The sequence below is a fragment of the Nicotiana sylvestris genome, chromosome 3 (genome assembly GCF_000393655.2).
Source record: "Nicotiana sylvestris chromosome 3, ASM39365v2, whole genome shotgun sequence".
Classification (NCBI taxonomy): Eukaryota; Viridiplantae; Streptophyta; class Magnoliopsida; order Solanales; family Solanaceae; genus Nicotiana; species Nicotiana sylvestris.
This window is the reverse complement of record NC_091059.1, coordinates 44,409,519-44,431,137: the sequence shown is the minus strand read 5'-3', so window position 1 is coordinate 44,431,137 and position 21,619 is coordinate 44,409,519. Positions and strand designations below refer to the sequence as shown.

Here is a 21,619-nt window from a genome sequence, read left to right as displayed (position 1 = left end):
TATAATGAATGAGACATGTTGGTTTCAATATTTGCAAATAGTGCAGATTTCTAAATACGCAGTCAGTGGCATTTCGTAATTAATATGAAAAATCATGCAACCTAATTCTTAGTAAAATGATCATAAAATCCTCATACGATGTCCAAATTCGACCATTATTTTTGCTACGGGTCCGTAATTACGATACAGATCTAATATTTCAATAAAAAAAAACCGGAGCTCGTTTGTTTAATATGATATCATTTATGCTTGAAGAAACAGCGTCGAAACATAAGAAAAACGAGTGCAACACAACCAAAATCTATCCAAAACTCACCTGAGGACCTCGGGACCTCAACCAATAATTCCAACAAGTTATATATCACTACCCAAACTTAGTCGAACCTCCAGAACACCCAAAACAACACTAAAACACCAAATCAACATCGAATTCAAGTCTAAGAACTTCTAAACTTTCAAAATTCGCCAACGACACCGAAACCTATCAAATCACGTCCGAATGACCTCAAATTTTGCACACATGTCACAAATGACACTACGAACCTACTCCAACTTTCAAAATTCCATTCCGACCTCGATATATAATCTTCCACGGTCGACCAAAATTTGCAAAATTTCCAACTTTCGCCAATTCAAGCCTAATTCTACCACTGACCTCCAAATTACATTCTGGACATACTTCTAAGTCTAAAATCAACCAACGAAGCTAATCAAATCATAAAAATTCAAATCCGCATTCATCTACTCATAAGTCAACTTTCGGTTGACTTTTCTAATTTAGTTTTCTAACTAACTAAGTGTTTATTTCACTCCAAAACTACTCCGAACCCAAATCTACCAATTCGATACAACTCAACGCAGCTGAACAACATATAAATAAACATAGATGGGGGAAATGAGGCTTAAACTCTCAGAACGAACGACCGGATCGTTATAATTCTACCATCAAAATTCAAAAGATAAGCTTCTTTTCCCAAAAGTTTCAAAATACTAGTACCGATCATTCTACACGAAAAATTCCAACCAAGTTGTAATTTTAGAATTGTGGCTTCTGATTTGCAATCAAGAAATGCAAAACTAAAGAAAGAATGACCCAAAGCTTCAAAACATACCAAAATGGTAGAAGAAGAACGGACGGTGACGGCAACCTTACAATTGTAAATGTTATGTATAGACCTTAGTTTGTCTTGTGTGGTTAATTTAACTAAACTTGGTATAAACATCTGGTGTGGGTAAATTTTTTCCGTTGATATGTAACCATAATCATTATATTTTTAAAAAGTTACACGTCGAACTTTATCTCAAGATTTTGCATATCTAAAGGCGATGGTGCCCGTTGTGCTCAAATCTTTATCCGCCTCCATAATATGTATTAACAATACTAAGTTACGTTGTATGAAGAGATTATGCCATTCTATCAACCAAACGTCGGAGTGTACTATATCATTTTTATAAGTATATATACACCAAACGACAAAAATGAGATTATTATGGGTTTGTCCAGAAAAGAGTGAACTGTTTTAGGCAATCAAAAGTCTTAAACTCTTTGGCCCACAATTAGGTTTAAAACAACGATAAACAGTAGCACATAATAATATTATGTAATTTCTCTGCTTATCTCTTCCACGTGAAACATAAGGATTGAAATTCATTCTTCGAGTGACTACTTCCCGCCACAATATCCTCTCTATATATACCTCCCATGAACGCATGATCCAACATCAAATATCAATAGCAAAGCCAAAGCCCAAACATCATAAACAAAAACTAATTAATGGCTTCTTCTGATATTTCAAAGCTTCCTTTAAAAGAAATCCCAGGTGATTATGGTCTCCCCTTTTTCGGGGCAATAAAGGATCGCTATGACTTCCATTACAACCAAGGTGCTGATGCTTTTTTCAGGACTCGCATGAAAAATTACCAATCCACTGTCTTTAGAACTAACGTTCCCCCTGGCCCTTTCAATGCCCCTAACTCCAAAGTCATCGTCCTTGTCGATGCTGTTAGTTACCCCATCCTTTTTGATAACTCAAAAGTTGATAAGGAAAACTATTTTGAAGGCACTTTCATGTCTTCCACTGCTTTCAATGGTGGTTATAAGGTGTGTGGTTTTCTTGGAACTACTGATCCCAAACACTCCACACTTAAAGGCCTTTTCTTATCCACACTTGCTAAGCTGCATGACAAATTCATCCCCATCTTTATTAGCTCAATCTCTGAGCTATTTACCAGCCTTGAAAAAGAATTGTCCGAGAAAGGATCATCATACTTCAACCCCATCAGTGATAACCTTTCCTTTGAATTCCTCTTCCGTTTGTTCTGTGAGGGAAGAAGTCCAACTGATACAAGTCTTGGCACTGGCGGACCAAAAGCTGTTGACAAATGGGTCTTCTTTCAGTTGGCTCCATTGATATCTCTAGGCATCAAGTTTGTACCAAACTTCCTTGAAGATTTGGTTTTGCACACTTTTCCCTTACCATATTTCCCTGTGAAATCTGACCACCAGAAACTATATAATGCTTTTTATAACAACATGGGGTCTATTTTAGATGAAGCTGAGAAGCTTGGAGTGAAAAGGGATGAAGCTTGCCATAACTATGTTTTCCTAGCAGGGTTCAATTCGTATGGTGGCATGAAAGTGTTCTTCCCAGCTTTGATCAAGTGGGTTGGAACTGCAGGACTAAGTTTACACAGTCGGCTCGCGAATGAAATCAGGACTACCGTTAAAACAGAAGGAGGGGTCACTTTTGCAGCACTGGAGAAGATGACACTGGTTAAGTCAGTGGTGTATGAGACCTTGCGAATGGATCCTCCAGTTCCATTTCAAACTGTAAAGGCCAGAAAAGATATAGTCATCACTAGCCATGATGCATCATTCTTGGTAAAAAAAGATGAATTAATATTTGGGTATCAGCCGCTGGCCACAAGGGACCCCAAAGTTTTTAAGAACCCAGAGGAGTTTAATGCAGATAGATTTGTGGGGGATGGAGAGAAATTGCTCAAGTATGTGTACTGGTCAAATGGTAAGGAGACGGATGATCCAACTGTGAATGATAAACAGTGTCCTGGTAAAGATCTTATAGTGCTCTTGGGCAGGATATTCTTGGTGGAGCTTTTCCTGCGTTATGATACTTTTGAAATTGAATTTGGAAAGCTCCTGCTTGGTTCTAAGGTGACTTTTAAGTCAGTAACCAAGGCAACATCTTAAGTATTGAAATGAATGGCAAGAAAACGTAACGTAGTATATTTGCAATAAAGAAGAACCTCCTTGCGAGAGAAGTTCAAAATCTAACTTTCCATTAAAACTTGTAATTTTCTGTTTCAAATCGTAAAGGATTGCTTGGAGAATTGTTCTTCAAGCATTCATTGTGAATTTTAATACTGATGATCTGCTGTTCGATCTGTTGAATCATGAAATTTTAGAATTTATTCTTGTTTCGTCACAAATCTTTTGCTCGCTGCTTTATCCAGTAGCAGCTACTACTGCAGTTTTCTTGATAGACTTAATTAATTTGACTGATTCTGCCTTTGAAACTGGTGGATTCGTTATCTTCCGGCCGTTTCACCGTTTTTTGTTTAGCTTTTATGTTTTTTATTTTTAATTTTAAAAAATGAAAACGGTATAATAAAAAAAGCTTCAATAACAGAGGAATTTCACATGAAAAATCTTTTCTTTGCATACTATCCCCTATTCGTAGGGGTAAATTTTAAGTCAACAAATAAATTGGATCTCAAGATCCATTCTTGAATCATACTATAACTCAAACGAAAGCTTTTATATTCTTGAGAACTATGGTTTGGACAACATGTCACGACCCGGATTTCCCATCCTCGGGAGTTGTGATGGCGCCTACTAATGTGAGATAGGCAAGCCGACTGTTTGAACAAATTTCCTTTTTACCAATTTAAATTCCTTAACAATTATAAAGCAATAACATGTAAACAACGGAAATTACAATAAGCGAAAGAAATGCAGTAAACTATCTGAAATATGTATCTAATACAACTGTTTGAGCCTCGACCATCCTGAAATGGTGTCACAGTTTCACATACGGTCTAAGAATACTACATACACAGTCTGAAAGATAAAAGATACACTATTTCTGAAATAAGTAAAGGAAACAAGATAAAGGAAAGATAGGAAGTGACACCAAGGCCCGCGGACGCCTGCAGTACTACCTCGGGTCGCCTGTTGGACTGAAGGCAGCAACCTCACTGCGGTCCTAAGTCGACAACACTGGGATCTGCACAAAAGAATGCAGAGTATAGTATCAGCACAACCGACGTCATATGCTGGTATAGTCTAACCTCGGCGAAGTAGTGACGAGGCTAGAACCAGACTACCAAATAAACCTGTGTAGTTAAATCATATACAACAAAAAGATAAAATCAGATAATTATAGTTAAAGATGGGAGGGGGAAACCATGTTTCGGGGAATAACAGATAACAACAAAATATCGAGAGGAATATAAAGAAACCAAAATCCAATTACTAACAAGGATAAGGAAAACAAATGCAGAATTCACTTTCATTTCATATCTTGTTGCAGGCGTGCAACCCGATCCCATTTCATGTATCTCGTTGTAGGCGTGCAACCCGCTCCTATTTCATATATCTCGTTGAAGGCGTGCAACCCGCTCCCATTTCATATATCTCGTTGCAGGCGTGCAACCCGCTCCTAGTTAAAAATCAACAACAATCACAAAAGAATCCCGGCAAGGGAGCAAGAGCAATATAACAACATCCCGGCAAGGGAACAATAATATTTCAACAACATCCCGGCAAGGGAACAATAATATGACAATAACATCCCGGCAAGGGAACAATAATCATAATAGCATGTGAAGCGCAATAAACCACAACGGAGTCATAACAACCCCAATACAAGACTCATGGGCATGCTTGATACCGACATATAAATACTCCTCACCATGCCTATACGTCGTACTCCACAATTAACACGTAGCAAATAAGACACGACTCTTAATCCCTCAAGCTAAGGTTAGACCAAATACTGTCAAAACCTGAGGTTCGAACCAAAACCCGATAACCCATTCCCCCACAAACCCAAATATATAATTTGTTTTGAAATCAGACCTCAAATCCAGGTCCAAATCCCCAATTTTTGAAAAACCTAGGTTTTACCAAAACACCTAATTTCCCCCATGAAAATCATTGATTTTGAATTGAAATCATGTGAAAAGATGTTAAAGATTGAAGAAAACTAGTTAGAAATCACTTACAATTGATTTGGAGAAGAAATTGCCTTTGAAAAATCGCCCTAGAGTGTTTTGGTTTTGAAGGAGTGTGAAAAATGGTTGAAATGCATCTTAGTTATGAATTTACAAGTCTTTGATGTCGCAATTGTGACCAGGGTTCGCAATTGCGAACCCTTCATAATTCTGAGACCTTCACATTTGCGATGAAATTTATCGCTTTTGCGACCACCCCTTATTTCTGATGGGTTCGCATTTGCGAAGCAAGGGTCGCATTTGCTACTGGGGCCTTCCGCATTTGTGAGCCAAATGGTCGCATTTGCGATTAGACCTACCCAGACCTTTGTTTGCATTTGCGATAGAATTCTTGCATTTGCGAGCCAGGCTTCGCATGCAGACCTGATCATACTAGCTGAAAACCTGCAATTTTCCTAAGTCCAAATCCCACCCCGTGGCCTATCCAAAACTCATCCGAGCCCCTGGGGCTCCAAACCAAACATGTACACCAACCTAAAACATTCATACGGACTTGCTCGTGCATTCAAATCACCAAAATAACATCAACAACCATAAATTTAGCATCAAAATCATGAAATTACTTAAGAACATCAAATTTCCCAATTTCCTCAAATAAGGTCCAATTCATATCGTTTCAAGTCCGTTTCTTACCAAATTTCGTAGATTCGACTTAAACCACATATAAGAACTGTACCGGGCTTTGGAACCATAATACGGGTCTGATACCATCAAATTTTAAACATATTTCATTTCCAAAACTCATAAATAATTCCAAAAAATAATTTTCTTAAAAATTCATTTCTCGGCTTGGGACCTCGGAATTCGATTCCGGGCATATGCACAAGTCCCATATTTTCCTACGGACCTTCCGGGACCGTCAAATAACGGGTCTGGATCCATTTACCCAAAATGTTGACCGAAGTCAACTTAAATCCATTTTAAAGTCAAAATTAATCATTTTTCAGAGATTTTCACGTAATGGCATTTCGGCTACGTCCTCGGACTGCGCAGGCAAATTGAGGTGATGCTGAAAGAGGTTTGTAAGGACTCGGAATGCAACATTTACTTTTAAAACAAGTGATGACACGTCATCACATCCTGCACCTCTAAAACAATCGTTCATCCTCGAACGGACAGAAGAATGAAGTACCTGAGTCGGGGAAAAGATGAGGATAATGGCTCCGCATATCGGACTCGGACTCCCAGGTCGATGTCTTATCGGGCTGACCTCTCCATTGAACACGAACAGAAGGAAAACTCTTCGATCTCAACTAATGAACCTGCCGGTCTAGAATAGCTACCGGCTCCTCTTCATAAGACAAGTCCTTGTCCAACTGGACAGTGTTGAAATCTAACACATGGGATGGATCGCTATGATATTTCTGAAGCATGGACACATGAAACACTGGATGCACAGCTAATAAGCTCGGCAACAATGCAAGTCTGTAAGCCACCTCTCCCATTCGATCAAGAATCTCAAACGGGCCAATGAACCTAGGGCTAAGCTTGCCCTTCTTCCCAAATCTCATCACGCCCTTCATAGGCGACACTCGAAGCAATACCCGCTAACCGACCATGAATGCCAAATCACGAACCTTACAGTCGGCATAACTCTTTTGCCTGGACTGAGCTGTACGAAGCCTATCCTGAATAATCCTGACCTTGTCCAAGGCATCCTGAACTAGATCTGTACCCAATAACTAAGCCTCTCCCAGCTCAAACCATCCAACTGGCGACCGACACCGCCTACCATACAAAGCCTGATAAGGAGCCATCTGGATACTCGACTGGTAGCTGTTGTTGTAGGCAAACTTTGCTAAAGGTAAAAATTGATCCCACGAGCCTCCAAAGTCAATGACGCAAGCTCGGAGCATATCCTCCAAAATCTGAATGGTCCGCTCGGACTGCTTGTCCGTCTGAGGATGAAATGATGTTCTCAACACAACCCGTATGCCCAACTCTCACCGAAATGCTCTTCGGAAATGGGAGGTAAACTGCGTATCTCGATCCGAAATGATAGACTCGGGCACACCATGAAAACGAACAATCTCCCGGATATAGATCTCAGCTAACCTCTCAGAAGAGTAGGAGACTGCCACATGAATGAAATGTGCTAACTTAGTCAGCCTATCAACAATAACCCATACTGCATCGAACTTCCTCTGAGTCCGTGGGAGTCTAACAACGAAGTCCATAGTGATACGCTCCCACTTCTACTCAGGAATCTCAATCTTCTGGAACAAACCACCAGGTCTTTGATGCTCGTACTTAACCTGTTGACAATTGAAACACCGAGCCACATATGCAACGATGTCCTTTTTTATTCTTCTCTACCAATAATGCTTCCACAAATCCTGATACATCTTCACGGCGCCCGGATGAATAGATTACCGGAAACTATGGGCATCCTCTAAAATCAACTCTTGAAGCTCATCCACATTAGGTGCACAAACTCGACCCTGCAATCTTAAAACTCCGTCATCTCCTAAGGTAACCTGCTTGGCACCTCCGTGCTACACCGTGTCTCTAAGGACACACAAATGTGGATCATCATACTGCTGATCTCGGATACGCTCCAATAAAGAAGAACGAGCGACTGTACAGCTAACACACGGCTGGGCTCAGAAACATCCAACCTCGCAAACTGATTGGCCAAAGCCTGAACATCCAAAGAAAGCAGTCTCTTACCGACTAGAATATAAGCAAGACTGCCATACTGGCTGGCTTCCTACTCAAAGCATCGGCCACCACATTGGCTTTTCCCGGATGATATAAGATGGTGATATCATAGTCCTTTAATAGCTCCAACCACTTTCTATTCCTTAAATTTAGCTCCTTCTACTTGAAAAAATAGTACAGACTCTTGTGATCCGTGAACACCTCACATGCCACGCCATACAGATAGTGCCTCCAAAGCTTCAACACATGAACAATGACTGCTAGCTCCAAATCATGAACTAGATAGTTCTTCTCATGAATCTTCAACTGTCACAATGCATAGGCAATGACCTTTCCATCTTACATCAACACCGCACCAACTCCAATACGAGATGCATAATAATAAACTATATAAGGCCCTGAACTTGTGGGCAAAACCAACACCGGAGCCGTAGTCAGAGCTATCTTGAGCTTCTGAAAGCTCACCTCACACTCATCTAACCATCTGAACTAGGCACCCTTCTGGGTTAACCTAGTCATCGGGGCTGCGATAGATGAAAACCCCTCCACAAACTGACGATAGTAGCCTACCAATCCCAAGAAACTCCGGGTCTCTACAGTTGATGTTGGTCTGGGCCAGTTCTTGACTACCTCAATCTTCTTCGGATCTACCTGAATACTCTTTGCTAATACAACATGACCCAGGAATGCCACTGAACTCAACCAGAACTCGCACTTCGAAAATTTGGCATACAACTGACTATCCCTCAAAGTCTGAAGAACCACTCTAAGATGCTGCTCCTGCTCCTCCCGGTTGCAGGAGTAAATCAAAATATCATCAATGAAGACTATCACGAACGAATCCAAGTAAGGCCTGAACACTCGGTTCATCAAATCCATAAAAGCTACTAGGGCATTTGTCAACCAGAATAACATCTCCAAGAAGTCATAATGGTCGTACCAAGTGTGGAAAGCTGTCTTAGAGACATCGGATGCCCTAATCCTCAACTGATGGTAGCCAGATCTCAAGTCAATCTTCGAAAATACCTTGCACCCTGAAGCTGATCAAACAAATCATCAATCCTCGGCAATGCATACTTATTCTTGATTGTAACCTTGTTCAACTGCCGGTAATCAATACACATCCTCATTGATCCATCCTTCTTCTTATTAAAAAACACCAGCGCACCCCGAGGCGAAACATTAGGTTTAATGAAACCTTTTTCAAGCTAGTCTTGCAACTGCTCCTTCAACTCTTTCAACTCAGGTGGGGCCATACGATACGACAGGATAGAAATGGGCTGAGTGCCCGGAGCCAAATCAATGCAAAAGTCAATATCCTTGTCGGGTGGCATACCCGGTAGGTCTGAAGGGAAAATCTCAGGAAACTCACGAACTATAGGCACAGAATCAATAGAAGGAACCTCAACATTAGAATCATTGACATAGGTCAAATAGGCCAAACACCCTTTCTAGACAATACGCCGAGCCTTCATATATGAGATAACACTGGGGGTAGAATGACCAGGAGTCCCTCTCCACTCTAAACGAGGTAAACCTAGCAAGGCTAAGGTCACAGTCTTGGAGTGACAGTCCAAGATAGCGTGATAAGGTGATAACCAGTCCATCCCTAATATGACATCGAAATCAACCATGTCCAGAAGAGGCAAATCTACACGAGTCTCAAGACCTCCAATCACAACTACAAACTAATGATAGACTCGATCTACCATAATAGAATCACCCACCGGTGTAGACACATAAACAAGAGCACTCAAAGAATCACTAGGCATGACCAAATACGATGCAAAATAAGATGACACATAGAAGTATGTAGAACCTGGATCAAATAAAACTGAAGCATCTCTTCTACAAACTAGAATAGTACCTATGATAACTGCATCGAAAGCCTCAGCCTCGGGCCTGGCTGGAAGAGCATAACATCAGTGCTGGGCCCCATCATCCTGAACTACATCTCTGGGACGGCTTGCTGTTGGCTGGCCTCCACCTCTAGTGGCCTGAGCTCCACCTCTAATACCTCTATCTCCACCTCTAGCACCCCTACCCCTACCTCTAGCTGGTTGGGCGGGCTATGGAACACTCGGTGCCTGAACTATGGCACGGGAACCCTGATGCTGAGAGCTACTCAGTTCTCGAGGGCAAAACCTAGCAATATGACCCATATCACCACAAGTGTAACAAGCCCTCGGCTGTTGAGACTGCTGACCCTAACGAACTGAATGATCACCCCGAAAACTTTGAAGCGGCGGTGAACTGATAGGAGCTGGTGGTGCACTGTAGGACTGCTGATCAGAATACTGCATATATGAACAACGACCACATGAAGCACCGTGAGAAACCTGGAGTGCTGATTGAAAAGGCCTAGGAGGATGGCCTTTACCATACGAATCTCTGCCTCCAGACGAGGTACCATTGAATCGGCCTGAATGACGAGGCCTCTTGTCAAACCCCTGACCACCTCCCTGCGATAGAACCATCTCAACTCTCCTAGCCACATTGCCGCCTCCTGGAAAGAAATCTCACTCCCTATCTCTTTGGCCATCTGAAGTCGAATCGGCTTAATAAGTCCCTCAATGAACCTCCTCACCCTTTCTCTCTTGGTGGGAAGTATGATAAGAGCATGACGAGCCAAGTCGATGAATCTGGTCTCATATTGAGTAACGGTCATAGAACCATGCTGGAGACGCTCAAACTGCCTCTGAAAGGCCTCTCTCTGAGTGATGGGGAGAAACTTCTCCAAAAATACCTGAGTAAACTGCTCGAAGTCAAAGCTAGTGATCCGGCTGGTCTAGCCAAGCAATAATCTCTCTACCAACTCTTGGCGGATCCAGACAAGCGAAAAGTAGCAAAATCGACCCCATTGGTCTCCACTATCCCCATGTTCCTGAGAACCTCATGACAACTGTCTAGATAATCCTGGGGATCCTCAGAAGATGCACCGCCAAAAGTAGTAGTGAAAAGCTTGGTAAACCTGTCCAATCTCCATAAAGCATCGACAGACATAGCTTCTCCATCACCGGTCTGAGCTACCACACCCGGCTGAACTGCTCCAACTGGCTGACCTCTGCCCCTACCTCGGCCTCTAGCACGACCTCGACCTCGCCCTCTGCCCCTCGTGGGAGCTGCTGCTGGGGCTCGGGCTGCTGGTCAGTGGATGAGGAAGTGTGTGTTCTCGCCATCCGTGAAAGAACAGAGTATAAATTCAATTAGCTTTGAGAAACCAAACCGCACGACAGGAAAGAATAAATGTAAGTTTTTTCATAACTCTGTAGCCTCTACGGATAAAAACAGACGTCTCTGTACCGATCCCTCAGACTCTACTAAGCTTGTCTGTGAACTGTGAGACCCATGTAACCTAGAGCTCTAATACCAACTTGTCACGATCCGGATTTCCCATCCTCGGGAGTCGTGATGGTGCCTACTAATGTGAGCTAGGTAAGCCGACTGTTTGAACAAATTTCCTTTTTACCAATTTAAATTCCTTATCAATTATAAAGCAATAACGTGTAGACAGTGAAAATTACAATAAGCAGAAGAAATATAGTAAACTATCTGAAATATGTATCTAATACAACTGTTTGAGCCTCAACCGCCCAGAACTGGTATCACAGTTTCACAGACGATCTAAGAATACTACATACACAGTCTGAAAGATAAAAGATACACTATTTCAGAAATAAGTAAAGCAAACAGGATAAAGGAAAGATAGGAGGTGACGCCAAGGCCCGGGGACGCCTGTAGGACTACCTCGGGTCGCCTATTGGACTGAAGGTAGCAACCTCACTATAGTCCAAATTCGACAACACTGGGATCTGCACAAAAGAGTGCAGAGTGTAGTATCAGCACAACCGACGCCATGTGCTGGTAAGTGCCTAACCTAACCTCGACGAAGTAGTAACGAGGCTAGGACCAGACTACTAAATAAACCTGTGCAGTTAAATCATATACAGTGGAAAGATAAAAGCAGATAATTACAGTTAAAGATGTGAGAGGGAAAACATGTTTCAGGGAATAACATATAACAACAGAATATCGACAGGAATATAAAGAAACCAAAATCCAATTACTAACAAAGATAAAGAAAACAAATGCAAAATTCACTTTCATTTCACATCTTGTTGCAGGCCTGCAACCCGATCCCATTTCATGTATCTCATTGCAAGCGCGCAACCCGCTCCCATTTCATACATCTCGTTGCAGGAGTGCAACCCGCTCCCGTTTCATATATCTCCTTGCAGGCGTGCAACCCGATCCCATTTCATATATCTCGTTGCAAGTGTGCAACCCGCTCCCGATTACAAATCAACAACAATCACAAAAGAATCCTAGCAAGGGAACAAGAGCAATATAACAACATCCCGACAACGGACCAATGATATTTCAACAACATCCTGACAAGGGAACAATAATATAACAATAACATCTAGGCAAGGGAACAATAATGATAATAGCATGTGAAGCGCAATAAACCACAACGGAGTCATAACAACCCCAATACAAGACTCACGGGCATGCTTGACACAGACGTATAGATACTCGTCACCATGCCTATATGTTGTACTCGACAATTAACACGTAGAAAATAAGACACGACTCCTAATCCCTCAAACTAAGGTTAGACCAATCACTTCCCTCGATGCCACGAACACAATTCAAGCCCAACTATCGCTTTACCTCTTGATTCCACAACCAACTCGCTCGTATCTAGCCACAAGTTACTTAATTACATCAATAAATGCTAAATTAATCAATGTCAATGCGTGAAAATAAGTTTTCTAATGTTTTACCCAAAAGTCAAAAATTGCCCCGGGGCCCATATGGTCAAAACCCGAGGTTCGAACCAAAACCTGATTATCCATTCCCCCACGAACCCAAATATATAGTTTGTTTTGAAATCAGATCTCAAATTGAGGTCCAAATCCCTAATTTTTAAAAAACCTATGTTCTACCCTAAACACTCAATTTCCCCCATGAAAATCGTTGATTTTGAGTTGAAATCATGTGAAAAGATTGAAGAAAACTAGTTAGAAATTACCTACAATTGATTTGGAGAAGAAATTGCCTTTGAAAAATCGTCCTAGAGTGTTTTGGTTTTCAAAGAGTGTGAAAAATGGTTGAAATGCGTCTAAGTTATGAATTTACAGGTCTCTGATGTCGCAATTATGACCAGGGTTCGCAATTACGAACCCTTCAGAATTCTGAGACCTTCACATTTGTGAAGAAATTTATCGCATTTGTGACCACCCCTTTTTTCTGAGGGGTTCGCATTTGCGAAGCAGGCATCGCATTTGCGACTGGGGCCTTCCGCATTTGCGAGCCAAATGGTCGCATTTACGATCAGTCTTGCCCAGACCTTTGTTCACATTTGCGATGGAATTCTCGCATTTGCTAAGCTTGCAGACCTGATCATACCAGAAAATAGCTGGGCAAAATTCTTTTTCGCGTTCACGATAAGCTCAACGCGTTCGCGATGAGTCAGGTCTAAAGACCTTCGCATTCGCGACACTGGGCTTGCGTTCGTGATGCTTTAGAACCTCTAGCCCTCACGTTCGCGAGCCAGTGGCCGCGTTCACGTAGAACAAAATGGTTGCCCCTCCCCTGAACCCTACGCGTTCGCGAGTGGAAGGACGCGTTCGCAAAGAGTCTACCCCCTGAGCTTTGCATTCGCGGCTCAACCTCCACATTCGCGAAGAAGAACTGGGCACCTGGGATCTTTACCTTACGTGTTCGCGAGTGAGACCACGCGAACGCGAAGAACAAAATTCCTGGGCACAACAGTAGAAAATCTGCAACACTTCTAAAGCCATAAACCATTCTGAAACACCTCCAAAACACTCCCGAGCCCTCAGAGCTCCTAACCAAACACAGGCACTAACTCAACAATATTATACGAACTTATCCGTGCGATTAAATCGCCTAAATAACCTCAAAATCAATGAATCAAAACTCAAAATCAAGAATGTTTTCCTCAAACTTCATCAAGTTTCCAATTTAGCAATTTAAGTCCGAAACACGTCAAACGACGTCCGATTTCAACCAAATTTTACAGGAAGAACTTAAAACATATATAAGACCTGTACCGATACCATCGCTTTCTAATCAGATTTCATTTCCAATTTCCTTAAACATTTTCATAAAATAATTTTACTTAAAAATTCATTTCTTATTCTTGGGACCTCGGAATTCGATTCCGGACATATGCTCAAGTCCCATATTTTCCTATGGACCCTCCAGGACCGTCAAATCACGGGTCTGGGTCCATTTACCCAAAATATTGACCAAAGTCAAACTTATTCATTTTAATATCAAAACTTAGCATTTTTCATAAAATTTCATATTTAAGCGTTCCGGCTATGCGCTCGGACAACGCACGTAAATCGAGGTGACTCTAAATAAGGTTTTCAAGGCCTCAGAAGCACATAATGGATAAGAAAATAGGTGATGACCCTTTGGGTCATCATATTCTCCACCTCTAATACAACCGTTCGTCCTCGAACGGACAGAAGAAGGAAGTACCTGAGTCGGGGAATAGATGAGGATAACGGCTCCGCATATCGCACTCGAACTCCCAGGTCGATGCCTCAGGAGGCTGACCTCTCCACTGAACATGAACAAAAGGGAAACTCTTGGATCTCAACTGACGAACCTACCGGTCTAGAATAGCTACCGGCTCCTCCTCATAAGACAGGTCCTTGTTCAACTGGACAGTGCGGAAATCTAACACGTGGGATGGATCGCCGTGATACTTCCGAAGCATGGACACATGGAACACTAGATGCACGGGTGATAAGCTCAGCGGCAATGCAAGTCTATAAGCCACCTCTCCCACTCGATCAAGAATCTCAAACGGACCAATGAACCTAGGGCTAAGCTTGACTTTCTTCCTAAATCTCATCACGCCCTTCATAGGCAACACTCGGAGCAATACCCGCTCACCAACCATAAAAGCCACATCTCGAAACTTACGATCTGCATAGCTCTTTTGCCTGGACTGAGCTATATGAAGCCTATCCTGAATGATCCTGACCTTGTCCAAGGCCTCTTAAACCAGATCTGTACCCAACAACCGAGTCTCTCCCGGATCAAACTATCCAACCAGAGATCGACACCGCCTACCATATAAACGTCATAAGGAGCCATCTGGATACTCGATTGGTAGCTGCTGTTGTAGGCAAACTCTGCTAAAGGCAAGAACTGATCCCATGAACCTCCAAAGTCAATAACACAAGATCGGAGCATATCTTCCAATATCTAAATAGTCTGCTCGGACTGCCCGTCCGTCCGAGGATGAAATGTTATACTCAACTCAGCCTGGGTACCCAACTCTCAATGAACTACTCTCAAGAAATGCGAAGTAAACTGCGTACCTCGGTCCGAAATGATAGATACCGACACACCATGAAGGCAAACAATCGCCCGGATATAGATCTCAGCTAACCTCTTGGATGAATTGGAGACTGCCACAGGAATGAAATGCGCTGACTTGGTCAGCCTATCAACAATGACCCAAACTGCATCAAACTTCTTCTGAGTCAGCGGAAGTCCAGTAACGAAGTCCATAATGATCCGCTCCCACTTCCACTCGGAAAGCTCAATCCTCTGAAACAATCCACCAGGCCTCTGATGCTCATACTTAACCTGTTGACAATTCAAACACCGAGCTACATACTACAATATCCTTCTTCATTCTACGTCACCATTAATGCTGCCACAAATCCTAATACATTTTTGCGGCACCCGGATGAATAGATTACCGGGAACTATGGGGCTCCTCTAAAATCAACTCCCGAAGCCCATCCACATTAGGCACACAAACTCGACCCTGCAATCTCAAAACTCCATCAACATCTAAGGTAACCTGCTTGGCACCTCCACGCTGCACTGTGTCTCTAAGGACACACAAATGGGGATCATCAAACTGCCGATCACAGATACGCTCCAATAACGAAGAACGGGAAATCGTGCAAGCTAATACTTGACTAGGCTCAGAAATATCCAACCTCACAAATCTATTGGCCAAAGCCTAAACATCCAAACCAAGCGGCCTCTCACCGACTGAAATATAAGCAAAATTGCCCATACTGGCTGACTTTCTACTCAAAGCATCGGCCACTACACTGGCCTTTTCCGGGTGATATAAGATAGTGATATCATAATCCTTCAACAACTCCAACCACCTCCTCTTCCTAAAATTCAACTCCTTTTGCTTGAACAAATACTGAAGACTCTTGCGATAAGTGAACACCTCACATGCCACGCCATACAGATAATGCCTCCAAATCTTCAATGCGTGAACAATGGATGCCAACTCTAAATCATGCACTGGATAGTTCTTCTGATGAATCTTCAACTGCCGCGAAGCATAGGCAATGACCTTGCCATCCTACATCAACACTGCACCAAGCCCAATGCGAGATGCGTCACAATAAACGGTATAAGGCCCTGAACCTGTGGGCAAAACTAACACCGGTGCCATAGTCAGAGCTGTCTTCAGCCTCTGAAAGCTCGCCTCACACTCGTCCGACCATCTAAACTGGGCACTGTTCTGGGTCAACCTTGTCATCGGGGCTACGATATATGAGAACCCCTCTACGAACCGACGATAGTAGCCTTCCAATCCTATGAAACTCCGAATTTCTGTAGCTGATGCTGGTCTAGGCTAGTTCTTGACTGCCTCAATCTTCTTCGGGTCAACCTAAATACCCTCTACTGATACGACATGACCCAGGAATGCAACTGAACTCAACCAGAACTCACACTTCGAGAACTTCGCATATAGCTGATTATCCTTCAAAGTCTGAAGAACCACCTTGAGATGCTACTCGTGCTCCTCCTGGCTGCGGGAATATATCAAAATATCATTAATGAATACTATCACAAACGAGTCCAAATAAGGCCTGAACACTCGGTTCATCAAATCAATAAAAGCTGCTGGGGCATTTGTCAACCCGAATGACATAACCAAGAACTCATAATGCCTGTACCGAGTACGGAATGCTGTCTTAGGGACATCGGATGCTCTAATCCTCAACTGATGGTAGCCAGATCTTAATTCAATCTTTGAAAATACCTTGGCACCCTGAAGATGATCGAGCAAATCATCAATCCTCGGCAGTGGATACCTATTCTTGATTGTAACCTTGTTCAACTGCTGGTAATCAATTCACATTCTCATCGAACCATCCTTTTTCTTAACGAAGAGCACCGGCGCACCCCAAGGCGAAACGCTGGGCATAATGAAACCCTTCTCAAGCAAGTCTTGCAACTGCTCCTTCAACTCTTTCAACTCTGGCGGGGCCATGCGATATGGCGGAATAGAAATGGGCTGAGTGCCTAGAGCCAAATCGATGCAGAAATCAATATCCCTGTTTGGTGGCATCCTCGGCAGGTCTGAAGGGAAAACCTCAGGAAACTCATGAACCACGGGCACAGAATCAATAGAGGGAACCTCAGCACTGGAATCATGAACATAAGCCAAATAGGCCAAACACCCCTTCTTGACCATACACCGAGCCTTCACATACGAAATAACAATGCGGGTAGAATGACCAGGAGTCCCTCTCTACTCTAAATAGGGAAAATCCGGTAAGGCTAAGGTCACAGTCTTGGCATGACAATCCAAGATAGCATGGTAAGGTGATAACCAGTCCATCCTCAATATAACATCGAAATCGACCATGTCTAGAAGCAACAAATCCACGCGAGTCTCAAGACCCCCAATCACAACAATAAAAGAATGATGGACTCGATTGACCACGATAGAATCACCCACCGGTGTAGACACATAAACATTAATACTCAATGAATCACTAGGCATGACCAGGTACAGTGCAAAATAAGATGACACATACGAATACGTAGACCCTGGATCAAATAGCACTGAAGCATCTCTTCACAAACAAGAATGGTACCTGTAATGACTGCATCTGAAGCCTTAGCCTCGGGCCTAGCTGGAAGGGCGTAACATTGGGGCTGGGCCCCACCACCCTTAACTACCTCCCTGGGATAGCCTGATGCTGGCTGGACTCCACCTCTGGCGGCCTGAGCTCTACCTCTAGGAGCTCTACCTCCACCTCTAGCACCTCTACCCCTACCTATAACTGGTTGGGCGGGCTGTGGAATACCTGGTTCCTATACCATAGCATGAGAACCTGGATGTTAAGAGCTACCCGGTGCTTGAGGGCAAAACCTGGCAATGTGACCCGAATCACCACAAGTGTAACAAGCCCTCGGCTGCTGAGACTGCTAGCCCTGTTGACCTGAATGACCACCTCGGAAACTCTGAAGCGGCGGTGCACTGTAAGGATGCTGATCAGAATAATGCGTCGAAGAACCACGACCACCTGAAGTACCATGTGAGACCTGGAGAGCTGACTGAAAGGGCCTAGGAGGATGGCCTCTACCATATGAATCTCTACCTCCAGACAAAGTACCACTAAATCTGCCTGAATGATGGGGGCTCTTATCCGACCCATGACCACCTCCGTGTGACAGAATTATCTCAACTCTGCGGGCCACATTGGCTGCCTCCTGAAAGGTGATCTCGCTCCCGACCTACTTGGCCATCTGAAGACGAATCGACTGAATAAGACCATCAATAAACCTCCTCACCCTCTCTCTCTCGGTGGGAAATATGACAAGAGCATGGCGAGCTAGATCGATGAACCTGGTCTCATACTGGGTGACCGTCATGGAACCCTGCAGGAGGCGCTCAAACTACCTCTGTTAGGCCTCTCTCTGAGTAACGGGGGGGAACTTCTCTAGAAACAACACTGTAAACTACTCCCATGTCAAAGATGGCAACTCGGCTGGCCTTGCTAAGCAATAATCCCTCCAGCAAGTCTTGGCGGATACCGACAGACGGAAGGTAGAAAAATCAACTCCATTGGTCTCAACGATCCCCATGTTCTGAAGAACCTCGTGACAACTATCCAAATAATCTTGGGGATCCTCAGTAGATGCACTACTGAATGAAGAAGTGAAGAGCTTGGTGAACCTATCCAGCCTCCACAAAGCATCGGCGGACATAGCCGCTCCATCGCCGGTCTGAGCTATTACACCCGGCTGAACTGCTCTAGCTGGCTGAACCGCTGGAATTTGAATCTAGGGAGCCACCTGCTCTGGAGTGAGAGTAGCAGGAGTCTAAGACACTCCTCCAGCCTGAGAAGTGGCAATGAACCCCTCTAGGACCTGAGCTGGGCCCACCGGAACTGCTGGGGCCGGAACCCCCTCCTCAAAATCAACATGAGGCTCTGCCACTGGTGCTGCTGCTCGGGGCTGAGCTCTGCCCCTACCTCGGCCTCTAGCACGGCCTCGGCCTCGCCCTCTGCCCCTAGTGGAAGCTGATGCTAGGGGATCGGGCTACTGAGCGGTAGATGAGGAAGCGCGTGTTCTCGCCATCTGCGAAAGAACAAAGTAGAAGTTCGATTAGCATTGAGGGACCAAACCGCATGATAGGAAAGAATAAATGTGATGTTTTCCTAACTCTGTAGCCTTTGGGGTATAAATACAGACGTCTCCGTACCTATCCCTCAGACTCTACTAAATTTGTCTGTGAACTGTGAGACCCATGTAACCTAGTGCTCTGATACCAACTTGTCACGACCCGGATTTCCCACACTCGGGAGTCGTGATGGAACCTACTAATAAGAGCTAGGCAAGCCAACCCTTAACTACCTTTTTCATTAACAAATTATTTTTTTTCAATTACCAGCGATAACATGAAAACAATGAAATTAAATAAAAAAGCAAAAGTCAACAGTTTTTATAACTCAAGACTACGTCTCTTACAACTTTCAAAACCTCAATACCCAAAACCTGGTGTCACAGTGTCACAAATTGTCTAAGAGTCACTACAAACAAGGCCTGAAGAAAATACAATAAATTGTTTCTAAATGAAATAAAATGAAACAGGGAATAGAGATAGAGGGAGACGCCAGGGCCCGCGAACTTGGGTCTGCGGGTGGACTGAAGGAAGCCCTCCAACTACTGTCCGTAAGCTGCTCCGGGATCTGCACACAGTACATCGTGTAGTATCAGCACAACCGATCCCATGTGCTGGTAAGTGTCCAGCCTAACCTCGGCAAAGTAGTGACGAGGCTATGACCAAACTACCAAATAAACCTGTGCAATTTAAATATATACAGGGGAAAGAAAAATGCACAAATAACCAGTAAATGTGAGAAGGGGAAGCATGCTGTGGGGGAAATAACGGTTCCGAATAGAAAGCATTAGGTAAGGAAAGTAACAACATAACAAGAATATCATCAAGAATCAGAAATCAACAATTTGCACGGCATCAACCTTCGTGTTTTTACTCTCGTTCTCACCAAATCAATCATATAATAACAACGTGCACGACATCACCCTTCGTGCTTTTACTCTCGTCCTCACCAAATAATATTTTATAGCAAAAGTGTACACGACATCACCCTTCATGATTTTACTCCCTTTTCTCACCATATAGTCAATGATAATCGGTACGGAATGGTACATCGTACGACACAACATCACCCTTCGTGATTTACACTCTTTCCTCACCATAGAAAACAATGCATGGCATCATCTTTCGTGCTTTAATTCTCTTCCTCACCCAAACAACAATCACAAACAAAGGGGCAAGGGAGTAAACAAATAACAATAGAAATCTCGGAAAGGGAACACAATTAAATAGTTAAATCCCTGCAAGGAAAAAATATCAATAATCTCAGCATCCCGGCAAGGGAGATAATCAACAAGGCAACAAACATCCCGGCAAGGGAACAATTTAATAACTCTTTCTCTTTCCTTCACTTTTACTTCATAACTCACTTTACCATTTGAGCCAATGCTCCAAAGGGTTCAATGATCTCATATACTTTCACACATTGTAATATAACTCGAGCCAATGCTCCTCAAAGTTCAAAGGTCATAATTTCTTTCACAAACTTTTCACAACATAAAGAAATCATCACTAAGGCATGAAAGACACAACAAAATCAGGATATTCACAACATATAGATACTCGTCACCATGCCAATACGTCGTACTCAACAATTATCACATAGCAAATAGGACTCAACTCCTAATCCCTCAAGTTAAGGTTAGACCAAACACTTACCTCAAACTTCCATGGCTAGTTCAATCCTCAATTACCGCTTTTCCTCTCGAATTCGGCTCCAAATCGATTGTATCTATACACAAATGACTTCATAATATCAATAAATGCTAAACAATTCTAATCCAATGCCTAATATAGCTTCCCAAGTATTCTTCCCAAAATCCCAAAATTCGACCCCGGGCCCTCTTGGTCAAAACACTAAGTTCGAACCAAAATCCGATAACCCATTCATCCACGAGCCCGAATATATAATTATTTTCAGAATTCAACCCTAAAATGGGGTCTAAATCACAATTAATTAAAAAAGGCCTAACTCTACCCAATTCCCTAATTTCTACCTTTCATTACATGTTTTAGACCTAGAAATTCAATAGATGTTTATGAAAATGGAAGGAAATAAGTTAAAGATTACTAACCCAAGAGTTTATGGTGAAAGGATGCTTCAAAGGTCGCCCTAGAACTTTGGAGAAAAAAGAGTTTGTGAAATTTTGGTGAAATCCCGTAATGGGTTCTGTTTGGGACTTTAAAATAACTGGGCAAAATCCTTCTTCGCGTTTGCGATAAGGTCAACGCGTTCACGATGAGTCAGGTCTGAAGATCTTCGTG

The 21,619-nt window shown here is 43.0% G+C and overlaps 1 protein-coding gene across 1 annotated transcript; it reads left to right on the top strand.

The window, feature by feature from the left end:
- The first annotated feature begins 1,650 nt into the window (after positions 1-1,650).
- Positions 1,651-3,447, top strand: LOC104212468 (allene oxide synthase 3-like). The gene has a single exon (XM_070170752.1). It carries the CDS (start codon positions 1,775-1,777, stop codon positions 3,206-3,208), a length of 1,434 nt encoding a protein of 477 aa, XP_070026853.1. The 5' UTR covers positions 1,651-1,774; the 3' UTR covers positions 3,209-3,447.
- The last annotated feature ends 18,172 nt before the right edge of the window (positions 3,448-21,619 follow it).